This window comes from Arctopsyche grandis, chromosome 7 (assembly GCF_051622035.1).
Source record: "Arctopsyche grandis isolate Sample6627 chromosome 7, ASM5162203v2, whole genome shotgun sequence".
NCBI lineage: Eukaryota > Metazoa > Arthropoda > Insecta > Trichoptera > Hydropsychidae > Arctopsyche > Arctopsyche grandis.
Window position 1 is genome coordinate 9,745,093 of NC_135361.1, and position 15,539 is coordinate 9,760,631.

At 36.8% G+C, this 15,539-nt stretch overlaps 1 protein-coding gene across 1 annotated transcript in view; it reads right to left on the reverse strand.

Annotated features, from left to right (window-relative positions):
- Window positions 1–309: 309 nt before the first annotated feature.
- The window catches only part of LOC143914052 (uncharacterized), a 37,004-nt gene continuing 21,774 nt past the window's right edge, over window positions 310–15,539 (reverse strand). The window contains exon 2 of the mRNA XM_077434143.1: window positions 310–321. Coding sequence (XP_077290269.1) covers window positions 310–321 — 12 coding nt within the window. The remainder of the gene's footprint in view (window positions 322–15,539) is intronic.

Below are 15,539 nucleotides of genomic sequence, written 5' to 3' on the forward strand. Positions count from 1 at the left end.
GTAGTCGGATTGATGTTACTTCAATGGAAAAGAAAATAGGACCGTGGATTGATAAAAGACTTATTGGATGTATCAGTGAGCCAGAACCAATATATGTTGACTTCATTTATGGTAAATTACTAGCAGGAAATCTGTGGGGCGACGACGGGATCGTCGGACGGTCACGGAGAATCGCCGCGGGCATTGGATAGTATTTAAGTGTACCGATGGAAGTGAAGTGTGCGTTAGTGAATTAGAGAAGAAGTGAAATACCTGGAGGGGTTTAAGTTAAGCCTTACTTGCAATTTGATGATTGAAATGTGTAATGTTTTATTGCTTATTCTAGAATTTTTTGGGAATTGCTTTGTACATTGAATAATATTTTTAGTTGGTTACATGCTTAGAAGAATATAAGATAACTGTATTGAAATGAAATTCTAGTAATGTTTTAAAATGTGATTGTTTCCGATGTAAAGATTTAACTTCCGTCATTGTAAAGGTATTGATTTTAATAATTTGTATTGCTTGTAATAATTTTAAATTGTAATTGTGATACCTTTCTGTTTTGTATTGCTTGAAATAATTTTAAATTGTAATTGTGATGATTTATGTGTAACTTTAATTGTGATTATTTATGTGTAACTTTATTGGAGATTGAATTGTGTTGAAATGTAAAAATTGATTTGCAGTGAAATGTGTAACGATTAATTTGTTATAATTGTTATTGTTGTGTAAATTGTAAAATGATTGATGTAAATTGTAATGTAATTGTGATGAAAACACGCAAGCCTCACCACACCTAACCCAACCTAACCTAACCAACACCGAAATCAAAGAATTCGACATTGCAAAAATATAAAAAGAACTCGCTACCCTCACTGAACTTAACCCAATCTAACCTCACCATCACCGAAATCAAAGAATTCGAAATTGTAAGTTATTCACAAATCGTGCTAATCGCACCAAACCTTACCCAACCCAACCTAACCATCACCGAAATCAAAGAATTCGACATTGCAAAAATATACACAAAAGGTGGTTACCTCACCAAACCTAACCCAACCTAACCTAACTATAACCGAAATCAAAGAATTCGACATTGCAAATATATACAACAAAATCGCTAACCTCACGAAACCTAACCCAACCTAACCTAACCATCACCGATATCAAAGAATTCGACATTGCAAATATATACACAAAACCTGCAAACCTCACCAAACCTAACCCAACCTAACATAACCATCACCGAAATCATAGAATTCGACATTGCAAAAATATACAAAAAACTCGCTAACCTCACCAAACCTAACCCAACCTAACCTAACCATCGCCGAAATCAAAAAATTCGACATTGCAAAACATACAAAAACTCGCTTATCTCACCAAACCTAACCCAACCTAACCTAACCAACACCGAAATCAAAGAATTCGACATTGCAAAAATATACACAAAAGGTGGTTAATTCAGCAAATCTAACCCAACCTAACCTAACTATCACCGAAATCAAAGAATTCGACATTGCAAAAATATACAAAGAACTCGCTACCCTCACTAAACCAAACCCAACGTAACCTAACCATCACCGAAATCAAAGAATTCGACATTTCAAAAAAAATACAAAAAACTCGGTAATCTCACCAAACCTAACCCAACCTAAATCAACTATCACCGAAATCAAAGAATTCGACATTGCAAAAATATACAAAAAACTCGCAAGCCTCACCAATTTTAACCCAACCTTACCTAACCATCACCGATATCAAAGAAGTCGACATTGCAAATATATACACAAAACCTGCAAACCTCACCAAACCTAACCCAACCTAACCTAACCATCACAAAAATCAAAAAATTCGACAATGCAAAAATATACAAAAAACTCGCTAATCTCACCAAACCTAACCCAACCTAACCTATCCATCACCGAAATCAAAGAAGTCGACATTGCAAATATAAACACAAAACCTACAAACCTCACCAAACCTAACCCAACTTAACATAACCATCACCGAAATCAAAGAATTCGGCATTGAAAAAATATACAAAAAACTCAATAATCTCACCAAACATAACCCAACCTAACCTTACCATCACCGAAATCAAAGAATTCGACATTGCAAAAAAATTTAAAAAAAAACTCGCTAATCTCACCAAACCTAACCCAACCTAAACTAACTATCACCGAAATCAAAGAATTCGACATTGCAAAAATATACAAAAAACTCGCAAGCCTCACCAAACCTAACCCAACCTAACCTAACCATCACCGAAATCAAAGAATTCGACATTGCAAAAAAAATACAAAAAACTCGCTAATCTCACCAAACCTCAACCAACCTAAATGAACTATCACCGAAATCAAAGAATTCGACATTGCAAAAATATACAAAAAACTCGCAAGCCTCACCAATTTTAACCCAACCTAACCTAACCATCACCGATATCAAAGAAGTCGACATTGCAAATATATACACAAAACCTGCAAACCTCACCAAACCTTACCCAACCTAACCTAACCACCACCGAAATCAAAAAATTCGACATTGCAAAAATATACAAAAAACTCGCTAATCTCAGCAAACCTAACCCAACCTAACCTATCCATCACCGAAATCAATGAATTCGACATTGCAAAAAAAATACAAAAAACTCGCTAATCTCACCAAACCTAACCCAACCTAAACTAACTATCACCGAAATCAAAGAATTCGACATTGCAAAAATATACAAAAAAACTCGCAAGCCTCACCAAACCTAACCCAACCTAACCAAACCATCACCGAAATCAAAGAATTCGACATTGAAAAAATATACAAAGAACTCGCTACCATCACTAAACCTAACCCAACCTAAACTAACTATCACCGAAATCAAAGAATTCGACATTGCAAAAATATTCAAAAAACTCGCAAGCCTCACCAAACCTAACCCAACCTAACCTAACCATCACCGAAATCAAAGAATTGGACATTGCAAAAAAAATACAAAAAACTCGCTAATCTCACCAAACCTCAACCATCCTAAATGAACTATCACAGAAATCTAAGAATTCGACATTGCAAAAATATACATAAAACTCGCAAGCCTCACCAATTTTAACCCAACCTAACCTAACCATCACCGATATCAAAGAAGTCGACATTGCAAATATATACACAAAACCTGCAAACCTCACCAAACCTTACCCAACCTAACCTAACCATCACCGAAATCAAAAAATTCGACATTGCAAAAATATACAAAAAACTCGCTAATCTCACCAAACCTAACCCAACCTAAACTATCCATCACCGAAATCAATGAATTCGACATTGCAAAAAAAAAACAAAAAACTCGGTAATCTCACCAAACCTAACCCAACCTAAACAAACTATCACCGAAATCAAAGAATTCGACATTGCAAAAATATACAAAAAACTCGCAAGCCTCACCAATTTTAACCCAACCTAACATAACCATCACCGATATCAAAGAAGTCGACATTGCAAATATATACACAAAACCTGCAAACTTCACCAAACCTTACCCAACCTAACCAAACCATCACCGAAATCAAAGAATTCGACATTGCAAAAATATACAAAGAACTCGCTACCATCACTAAACCTAACCCAACCTAACCTAACCATCACCGAAATCAAAGAATTCGAGATTGTTAGTTATTCACAAATCGTGCTAACCGTACCAAACCTAACCCAACCTAACCTAACCATCAGCGAAATCAAAGAACTCGACATTGCAAAAATATACAAAAACTCTCTAATCTCACCAAACGTTACCCAACCTAAACTAACTATCGACGAAATCAAAGAATTCGACATTGCAAAATAAAAATACAAAAAACTCGCAAGCCTCACCAAACCTAACCCAACCTAACCTAACAATCACCGAAATCAAAGAATTCGACATTGCAAAAATATACAAAGAACTCCCTACCCTCAACAAACCTAACCCAACTAAACCTAACCATCACCGATATCAAAGAAGTCGACATTGCAAATATATACACAAAACTGCAAACCTCACCAAACCTAACCCAACCTAACCTAACCATCACCGAAATCAAAGAATTCGAGATTGTAAGTTATTCACAAATCGTGTAAACCACACCAAACCTAATCCAACCTAACCTAACCATCACCGATATCAAAAAAGTCGACATTGCAAATATATACACAAAACCTGCAAACCTCACCAAACCTAACCCAACCTAACATTACCATCACCGAAATTAAAGAATTCGACATTGTAAAAATATACAAAAAACTCGCTTATCTCACCAAACCTAACCCAACCTAACCTAACCATCACCGAAATCAAAGAATTGGACATTGCAAAAAAAACTCGCTAATCTCACCAAACCTAACCCAACCTAAACTAAATATCACCGAAATCAAAGAATTCGACATTGCAAAAATATACAAAAAACTCGCAAGCCTCACCAAACCTAACCCAACCTAACCTAACCATCACCGAAATCAAAGAATTCGACATTGCAAAAATATACAAAGTACTCGCTACCATCACTAAATCTAACCTAACCTAACCTAACCATCACCGAAATCAAAGAATTCGAGATTGTTAGTTATTCACAAATTGTGCTAACCGTACCAAACCTAACCCAACCTAACCTAACCAGCAGCGAAATCAAAGAATTCGACATTGCAAAAATATACAAAAACTCTCTAATCTCACCAAACCTAACCCAACCTTAACTTACTATCACCGAAATCAAAGAATTCGACATTGCAAAAATATACAAAGAACTCCCTACCCTCACCAAACCTAACCCAACTAAACCTAACCATCACCGATATCAAAGAAGTCGACATTGCAAATATATACACAAAACTGCAAACCTCACCAAACCTAAACCAACCTAACATAACCATCACCGAAATCAAAGAATTCGACATTGCAAATATATATACAAAAAACTCGCTACCCTCACAAGACCTAACCTAACCGAACCTAACCATCAACAAAATCAAAGAATTCGAGATTGTATGTTATTCACAAATCGTGTTAACCTTACCAAACCTAACCCAACCTAACCTAACCATCACCGATATCAAAAAAGTCGACATTGCAAAAAAATACAAAAAACTCGCAAGCCTCACCAAACCTAACCCAACCTAACCTAACCATCAGCGAAATCAAAGAATTCGACATTGCAAAAATATACAAAAACTCTCTAATCTCACCAAACCTAACCCAACCTAAACTAACTATCACCGAAATCAAAGAATTCGACATTGCAAAAATATACAAAGAACTCCCTACCCTCACCAAACCTAACCCAACTTAACCTAACCATCACCGAAATCAAAGAAGTCGACATTGCAAATATATACACAAAACCTGCAAACCTCACCAAACCTAACCCAACCTAACCTAACCATCAACGAAATCAAAGAATTGGACATTGCAAAAAAAACTCGCTTATCTCACCAAACCTAACCCAACCTAAACTAACTATCACCGAAATCAAAGAATTCGACATTGCAAAAATATACAAAAAACTCGCAAGCCTCACCAAACCTAATCCAACTTAACCTAACCATCACCGAAATCAAAGAATTCGACATTGCAAAAATATACAAAGTACTCGCTACCATCACTTAACCTAACCTAACCTAACCTAACCATCACTGAAATCAAAGAATTCGAGTTTGTTAGTTATTCAAAAATTGTGCTAACCGTACCAAACCTAACCCAACCTAACCTAACCATCAGCGAAATCAAAGAATTCGACATTGCAAAAATCTACAAAAAACTCGCTATTCTCACTAATCCTAACCCAACCTAACCTAACCATCACCGAAATCAAAGAAGTCGACATTGCAAATATATACACAAAACCTGCAAACCTCACCAAACCTAACCCAACCTAACATAACCATCACCGAAATTAAAGAATTCGACATTGCAAAAATATACAAAGAACTCGCTACCCTCACCAAACCTAACCCAACCTAACCTAACCATCACCGATATCAAAGAAGTCGACATTGCAAATATATACACAAAACCTGCAAACCTCACCAAACCTAACCCAACCTAACCTAACCATCACCGAAATCAAAGAATTGGACATTGCAAAAAAAACTCGCTTATCTCACCAAACCTAACCCAACCTAAACTAACTATCACCGAAATCAAAGAATTCGACATTGCAAAAATATACAAAAAACTCCCTACCCTCACCAAACCTAACCCAACTAAACCTAACCATCACCGATATCAAAGAAGTCGACATTGCAAATATATACACAAAACTGCAAACCTCACCAAACCTAAACCAACCTAACATAACCATCACCGAAATCAAAGAATTCGACATTGCAAATATAAATACAAAAAACTCGCTACCCTCACTAGACCTAACCTAACCGAACCTAACCATCAACAAAATCAAAGAATTCGAGATTGTATGTTATTCACAAATCGTGTTAACCTTACCAAACCTAACCCAACCTAACCTAACCATCACCGATATCAAAGAAGTCGACATTGCAAAAAAATACAAAAAACTCGCAAGCCTCACCAAACCTAACCCAACCTAACCTAACCATCAGCGAAATCAAAGAATTCGACATTGCAAAAATATACAAAAACTCTCTAATCTCACCAAACCTAACCCAACCTAAACTAACTATCACCGAAATCAAAGAATTCGACATTGCAAAAATATACAAAGAACTCCCTACCCTCACCAAACCTAACCCAACTTAACCTAACCATCACCGAAATCAAAGAAGTCGACATTGCAAATATATACACAAAACCTGCAAACCTCACCAAACCTAACCCAACCTAACATAACCATCACCGAAATTAAAGAATTCGACATTGCAAAAATATACAAAGAACTCGCTACCCTCACCAAACCTAACCCAACCTAACCTAACCATCACCGATATCAAAGAAGTCGACATTGCAAATATATACACAAAACCTGCAAACCTCACCAAACCTTACCCAACCTAACCTAACCATCACCGAAATCAAAGAATTGGACATTGCAAAAAAAACTCGCTTATCTCACCAAACCTAACCCAACCTAAACTAACTATCACCGAAATCAAAGAATTCGACATTGCAAAAATATACAAAAAACTCCCTACCCTCACCAAACCTAACCCAACTAAACCTAACCATCACCGAAATCAAAGAATTCGACATTGCAAAAATATACAAAGACCTCGCTACCCTCACCAAACCTAACCCAACCTAACCTAACCATCACCGATATCAAAGAAGTCGACATTGCAAATATATACACAAAACCTGCAAACCTCACCAAACCTAACCCAACCTAACCTAACCATCAGCGAAATCAAAGAATTCGACATTGCAAAAATATACAAAAACTCTCTAATCTCACCAAACCTAACCCAACCTAAACTAACTATCACCGAAATCAAAGAATTCGACATTGCAAAAATATACAAAGAACTCCCTACCCTCACCAAACCTAACCCAACTTAACCTAACCATCACCGAAATCAAAGAAGTCGACATTGCAAATATATACACAAAACCTGCAAACCGTACCAAACCTAACCAAACCTAACCTAACCATCACCGAAATCAAAGAATTCGACATTGCAAAAATATACAAAGAACTCCCTACCCTCACCAAACCTAACCCAACTAAACCTAACCATCACCGATATCAAAGAAGTCGACATTGCAAATATATACACAAAACTGCAAACCTCACCAAACCTAACCCAACCTAACATAACCATCACCGAAATTAAAGAATTCGACATTGCAAAAATATACAAAGAACTCGCTACCCTCACCAAACCTAACCCAACCTAACCTAACCATCACCGATATCAAAGAAGTCGACATTGCAAATATATACACAAAACCTGCAAACCTCACCATACCTTACCCAACCTAACCTTACCATCACCGAAATCAAAGAATTGGACATTGCAAAAAAAACTCGCTTATCTCACCAAACCTAACCCAACCTAAACTAACTATCACCGAAATCAAAGAATTCGACATTGCAAAAATATACAAAAAACTCCCTACCCTCACCAAACCTAACCCAACTAAACCTAACCATCACCGATATCAAAGAAGTCGACATTGCAAATATATACACAAAACTGCAAACCTCACCAAACCTAAACCATCCTAACATAACCATCACCGAAATCAAAGAATTCGACATTGCAAATATATATACAAAAAACTCGCTACCCTCACTAGACCTAACCTAACCGAACCTAACCATCAACAAAATCAAAGAATTCGAGATTGTATGTTATTCACAAATCGTGTTAACCTTACCAAACCTAACCCAACCTAACCTAACCATCACCGATATCAAAGAAGTCGACATTGCAAAAAAATACAAAAAACTCGCAAGCCTCACCAAACCTTACCCAACCTAACCTAACCATCAGCGAAATCAAAGAATTCGACATTGCAAAAATATACAAAAACTCTCTAATCTCACCAAACCTAACCCAACCTAAACTAACTATCACCGAAATCAAAGAATTCGACATTGCAAAAATATACAAAGAACTCCCTACCCTCACCAAACCTAACCCAACTTAACCTAACCATCACCGAAATCAGAGAAGTCGACATTGCAAATATATACACAAAACCTGCAAACCGTACCAAACCTAACCAAACTTAACCTAACCATCACCGAAATCAAAGAAGTCGACATTGCAAATATATACACAAAACCTGCAAACCTCACCAAACCTAACCCAACCTAACCTAACCATCACCGAAATCAAAGAATTGGACATTGCAAAAAAAACTCGCTTATCTCACCAAACCTAACCCAACCTAAACTAACTATCACCGAAATCAAAGAATTCGACATTGCAAAAATATACAAAAAACTCGCAAGCCTCACCAAACCTAATCCAACCTAACCTAACCATCACCGAAATCAAAGAATTCGACATTGCAAAAATATACAAAGTACTCGCTACCATCACTAAACCTAACCTAACCTAACCTAACCATCACTGAAATCAAAGAATTCGAGTTTGTTAGTTATTCACAAATTGTGCTAACCGGACCAAACCTAACCCAACCTAACCTAACCATCAGCGAAATCAAAAAATTCGACATTGCAAAAATCTACAAAAAACTCGCTATTCTCACTAAACCTAACCCAACCTAACCTAACCATCACCGAAATCAAAGAATTCGACATTGCAAAAATATACAAAGTACTCGCTACCATCACTAAATCTAACCTAACCTAACCTAACCATCACCGAAATCAAAGAATTCGAGATTGTTAGTTATTCACAAATTGTGCTAACCGTACCAAACCTTACCCAACCTAACCTAACCAGCAGCGAAATCAAAGAATTCGACATTGCAAAAATATACAAAAACTCTCTAATCTCACCAAACCTAACCCAACCTAACTAACTATCACCGAAATCAAAGAATTCGACATTGCAAAAATATACAAAGAACTCCCTACCCTCACCAAACCTAACCCAACTAAACCTAACCATCACCGATATCAAAGAAGTCGACATTGCAAATATATACACAAAACTGCAAACCTCACCAAACCTAACCCAACCTAACATAACCATCACCGAAATTAAAGAATTCGACATTGCAAAAATATACAAAGAACTCGCTACCCTCACCAAACCTAACCCAACCTAACCTAACCATCACCGATATCAAAGAAGTCGACATTGCAAATATATACACAAAACCTGCAAACCTCACCATACCTTACCCAACCTAACCTTACCATCACCGAAATCAAAGAATTGGACATTGCAAAAAAAACTCGCTTATCTCACCAAACCTAACCCAACCTAAACTAACTATCACCGAAATCAAAGAATTCGACATTGCAAAAATATACAAAAAACTCCCTACCCTCACCAAACCTAACCCAACTAAACCTAACCATCACCGATATCAAAGAAGTCGACATTGCAAATATATACACAAAACTGCAAACCTCACCAAACCTAAACCAACCTAACATAACCATCACCGAAATCAAAGAATTCGACATTGCAAATATATATACAAAAAACTCGCTACCCTCACTAGACCTAACCTAACCGAACCTAACCATCAACAAAATCAAAGAATTCGAGATTGTATGTTATTCACAAATCGTGTTAACCTTACCAAACCTAACCCAACCTAACCTAACCATCACCGATATCAAAGAAGTCGACATTGCAAAAAAATACAAAAAACTCGCAAGCCTCACCAAACCTTACCCAACCTAACCTAACCATCAGCGAAATCAAAGAATTCGACATTGCAAAAATATACAAAAACTCTCTAATCTCACCAAACCTAACCCAACCTAAACTAACTATCACCGAAATCAAAGAATTCGACATTGCAAAAATATACAAAGAACTCCCTACCCTCACCAAACCTAACCCAACTTAACCTAACCATCACCGAAATCAGAGAAGTCGACATTGCAAATATATACACAAAACCTGCAAACCGTACCAAACCTAACCAAACCTAACCTAACCATCACCGAAATCAATGAATTCGACATTGCAAAAATATACAAAGAACTCCCTACCCTCACCAAACCTAACCCAACTTAACCTAACCATCACCGAAATCAAAGAAGTCGACATTGCAAATATATACACAAAACCTGCAAACCTCACCAAACCTAACCCAACCTAACCTAACCATCACCGAAATCAAAGAATTGGACATTGCAAAAAAAACTCGCTTATCTCACCAAACCTAACCCAACCTAAACTAACTATCACCGAAATCAAAGAATTCGACATTGCAAAAATATACAAAAAACTCGCAAGCCTCACCAAACCTAATCCAACCTAACCTAACCATCACCGAAATCAAAGAATTCGACATTGCAAAAATATACAAAGTACTCGCTACCATCACTAAACCTAACCTAACCTAACCTAACCATCACTGAAATCAAAGAATTCGAGTTTGTTAGTTATTCACAAATTGTGCTAACCGTACCAAACCTAACCCAACCTAACCTAACCATCAGCGAAATCAAAAAATTCGACATTGCAAAAATCTACAAAAAACTCGCTATTCTCACTAAACCTAACCCAACCTAACCTAACCATCACCGAAATCAAAAAAATCGACATTGCAAAAATATACAAAGAACTCGCTACCCTCACCAAACCTAACCCAACCTAACCTAACCATCACCGATATCAAAGAAGTCGACATTGCAAATATATACACAAAACTGCAAACCTCACCAAACCTAAACCAACCTAACATAACCATCACCGAAATCAAAGAATTCGACATTGCAAATATATATACAAAAAACTCGCTACCCTCACTAGACCTAACCTAACCGAACCTAACCATCAACAAAATCAAAGAATTCGAGATTGTATGTTATTCACAAATCGTGTTAACCTTACCAAACCTAACCCAACCTAACCTAACCATCACCGATATCAAAGAAGTCGACATTGCAAATATATACACAAAACCTGCAAACCTCACCAAACCTAACCCAACCTAACCTAACCATCACCGAAATCAAAGAATTGGACATTGCAAAAAAAACTCGCTAATCTCACCAAACCTAACCCAACCTAAACTAACTATCACCAAAATCAAAGAATTCGACATTGCAAAAATATATAAAAAACTCGCAAGCCTCACCAAACCTAACCCAACCTAACCTAACCATCACCGAAATCAAAGAATTCGACATTGCAAAAAAAATACAAAAAACTCGCTAATCTCACCAAACCTAACCCAACCTAACCTAACCATCAGCGAAATTAAAGAATTCGACATTGCAAAAATATACAAAAACTCTCTAATCTCACCAAACCTAACCCAACCTAAACTAACTATCACCGAAATCAAAGAATTCGACATTGCAAATATATACACAAAACCTGCAAACCTCACCAAACCTAACCCAACCTAACCTAACCATCACCGAAATCAAAGAATTGGACATTGCAAAAAAAACTCGCTTATCTCACCAAACCTAACCCAACCTAAACTAACTATCACCGAAATCAAAGAATTCGACATTGCAAAAATATACAAAAAACTCGCAAGCCTCACCAAACCTAATCCAACCTAACCTAACCATCACCGAAATCAAAGAATTCGACATTGCAAAAATATACAAAGTACTCGCTACCATCACTAAACCTAACCTAACCTAACCTAACCATCACCGATATCAAAGAAGTCGACATTGCAAATATATACACAAAACCTACAAACCTCACAAACCTAACCCAACCTAACCTAACCATCACCGAAATCAAAGAATTCGACATTGCAAAAATATACAAAGTACTCGCTACCATCACTAAACCTAACCCAACCTAACCTTACCATCACCGAAATCAAAGAATTCGAGATTGTTAGTTATTCACAAATCGTGCTAACCGTACCAAACCTAACCAAACCTAACCTTACCTTCAGCAAAATCAAAGAATTCGACATTGCAAAAATATACAAAAAACTCGCAAGCCTCACCAAACCTAACCCAACCTGACCTAACCATCACCGAAATCAAAGAATTCGACATTGCAAAAATATACAAAGTACTCACGACCATCACTAAACCTAACCTAACCTAACCTAACCATCACTGAAATCAAAGAATTCGAGATTGTTAGTTATTCACAAATTGTGCTAACCGTACCAAACCTAACCCAACCTAACCTAACCATCAGCGAAATCAAAGAATTCGACATTGCAAAAATATACAAAAACTCTCTAATCTCACCAAACCTAACCCAACCTAAACTAACTATAACCGAAATCAAAGAATTCGACATTGCAAAAATATACAAAGAACTCCCTACCCTCACCAAACCTAACCCAACTAAACCTAACCATCACCGATATCAAAGAAGTCGACATTGCAAATATATACACAAAACTGCATACCTCACCAAACCTAACCCAACCTAACATAACCATCACCGAAATCAAAGAATTCGACATTGCAAACATATATACAAAAAACTCGCTACCCTCACTAGACCTAACCAAACCTAACCTAACCATCACCGAAATCAAAGAAATCGACATTGCAAAAATATACAAAGAACTCGCTACCCTCACCAAACCTAACCCAACCTAACCTAACCATCACCGATATCAAAGAAGTCGACATTGCAAATATATACACAAAACCTACAAACCTCACAAACCTAACCCAACTTAACATAACCATCACCGAAATCAAAGTATTCGACATTGCAAAAATATACAAAAAACTCGCTAATCTCACCAAACCTAACCCAACCTAACCTAACGATCACCGAAATCAAAGAATTGGACATTGCAAAAAAAATACAAAAAACTCGCTAATCTCACCAAACCTAACCCAACCTTAACTAACTATCACCGAAATCAAAGAATTCGACATTGCATAAATATACAAAAAACTCGCAAGCCTCACCAAACCTAACCCAACCTAACCTTACCATCACCGAAATCAAAGAATTCGACATTGCAAAAATATACAAAGTACTCGCTACCATCACTAAACCTAACCCAACCTAACCTAACCATCACCGAAATCAAAGAATTCGAGATTGTAAGTTTACCCAAAAATCGTGTAAACCACACTTAACCTAACCCAACCTAACCTAACCATCACCAAAATCAAAGTATTCGACATTGCAAAAATCTACAAAAAACTGGCTATTCTCACGAAACCTAACCCAACCTAACCTAACCATCACCGAAATCAAAGAAATCGACATTGCAAAAATATACAAAGAACTCGCTACCCTCACCAAACCTAACCCAACCTAACCTAACCATCACCGATATCAAAGAAGTCGACATTGCAAATATATACACAAAACTGCAAACCTCACCAAACCTAAACCAACCTAACATAACCATCACCGAAATCAAAGAATTCGACATTGCAAATATATATACAAAAAACTCGCTACCCTCACTAGACCTAACCTAACCGAACCTAACCATCAACAAAATCAAAGAATTCGAGATTGTATGTTATTCACAAATCGTGTTAACCTTACCAAACCTAACCCAACCTAACCTAACCATCACCGATATCAAAGAAGTCGACATTGCAAATATATACACAAAACCTGCAAACCTCACCAAACCTAACCCAACCTAACCTAACCATCACCGAAATCAAAGAATTGGACATTGCAAAAAAAACTCGCTAATCTCACCAAACCTAACCCAACCTAAACTAACTATCACCAAAATCAAAGAATTCGACATTGCAAAAATATATAAAAAACTCGCAAGCCTCACCAAACCTAACCCAACCTAACCTAACCATCACCGAAATCAAAGAATTCGACATTGCAAAAAAAATACAAAAAACTCGCTAATCTCACCAAACCTAACCCAACCTAACCTAACCATCAGCGAAATTAAAGAATTCGACATTGCAAAAATATACAAAAACTCTCTAATCTCACCAAACCTAACCCAACCTAAACTAACTATCACCGAAATCAAAGAATTCGACATTGCAAATATATACACAAAACCTGCAAACCTCACCAAACCTAACCCAACCTAACCTAACCATCACCGAAATCAAAGAATTGGACATTGCAAAAAAAACTCGCTTATCTCACCAAACCTAACCCAACCTAAACTAACTATCACCGAAATCAAAGAATTCGACATTGCAAAAATATACAAAAAACTCGCAAGCCTCACCAAACCTAATCCAACCTAACCTAACCATCACCGAAATCAAAGAATTCGACATTGCAAAAATATACAAAGTACTCGCTACCATCACTAAACCTAACCTAACCTAACCTAACCATCACCGATATCAAAGAAGTCGACATTGCAAATATATACACAAAACCTACAAACCTCACAAACCTAACCCAACCTAACCTAACCATCACCGAAATCAAAGAATTCGACATTGCAAAAATATACAAAGTACTCGCTACCATCACTAAACCTAACCCAACCTAACCTTACCATCACCGAAATCAAAGAATTCGAGATTGTTAGTTATTCACAAATCGTGCTAACCGTACCAAACCTAACCAAACCTAACCTTACCTTCAGCAAAATCAAAGAATTCGACATTGCAAAAATATACAAAAAACTCGCAAGCCTCACCAAACCTAACCCAACCTGACCTAACCATCACCGAAATCAAAGAATTCGACATTGCAAAAATATACAAAGTACTCACGACCATCACTAAACCTAACCTAACCTAACCTAACCATCACTGAAATCAAAGAATTCGAGATTGTTAGTTATTCACAAATTGTGCTAACCGTACCAAACCTAACCCAACCTAACCTAACCATCAGCGAAATCAAAGAATTCGACATTGCAAAAATATACAAAAACTCTCTAATCTCACCAAACCTAACCCAACCTAAACTAACTATAACCGAAATCAAAGAATTCGACATTGCAAAAATATACAAAGAACTCCCTACCCTCACCAAACCTAACCCAACTAAACCTAACCATCACCGATATCAAAGAAGTCGACATTGCAAATATATACACAAAACTGCATACCTCACCAAAC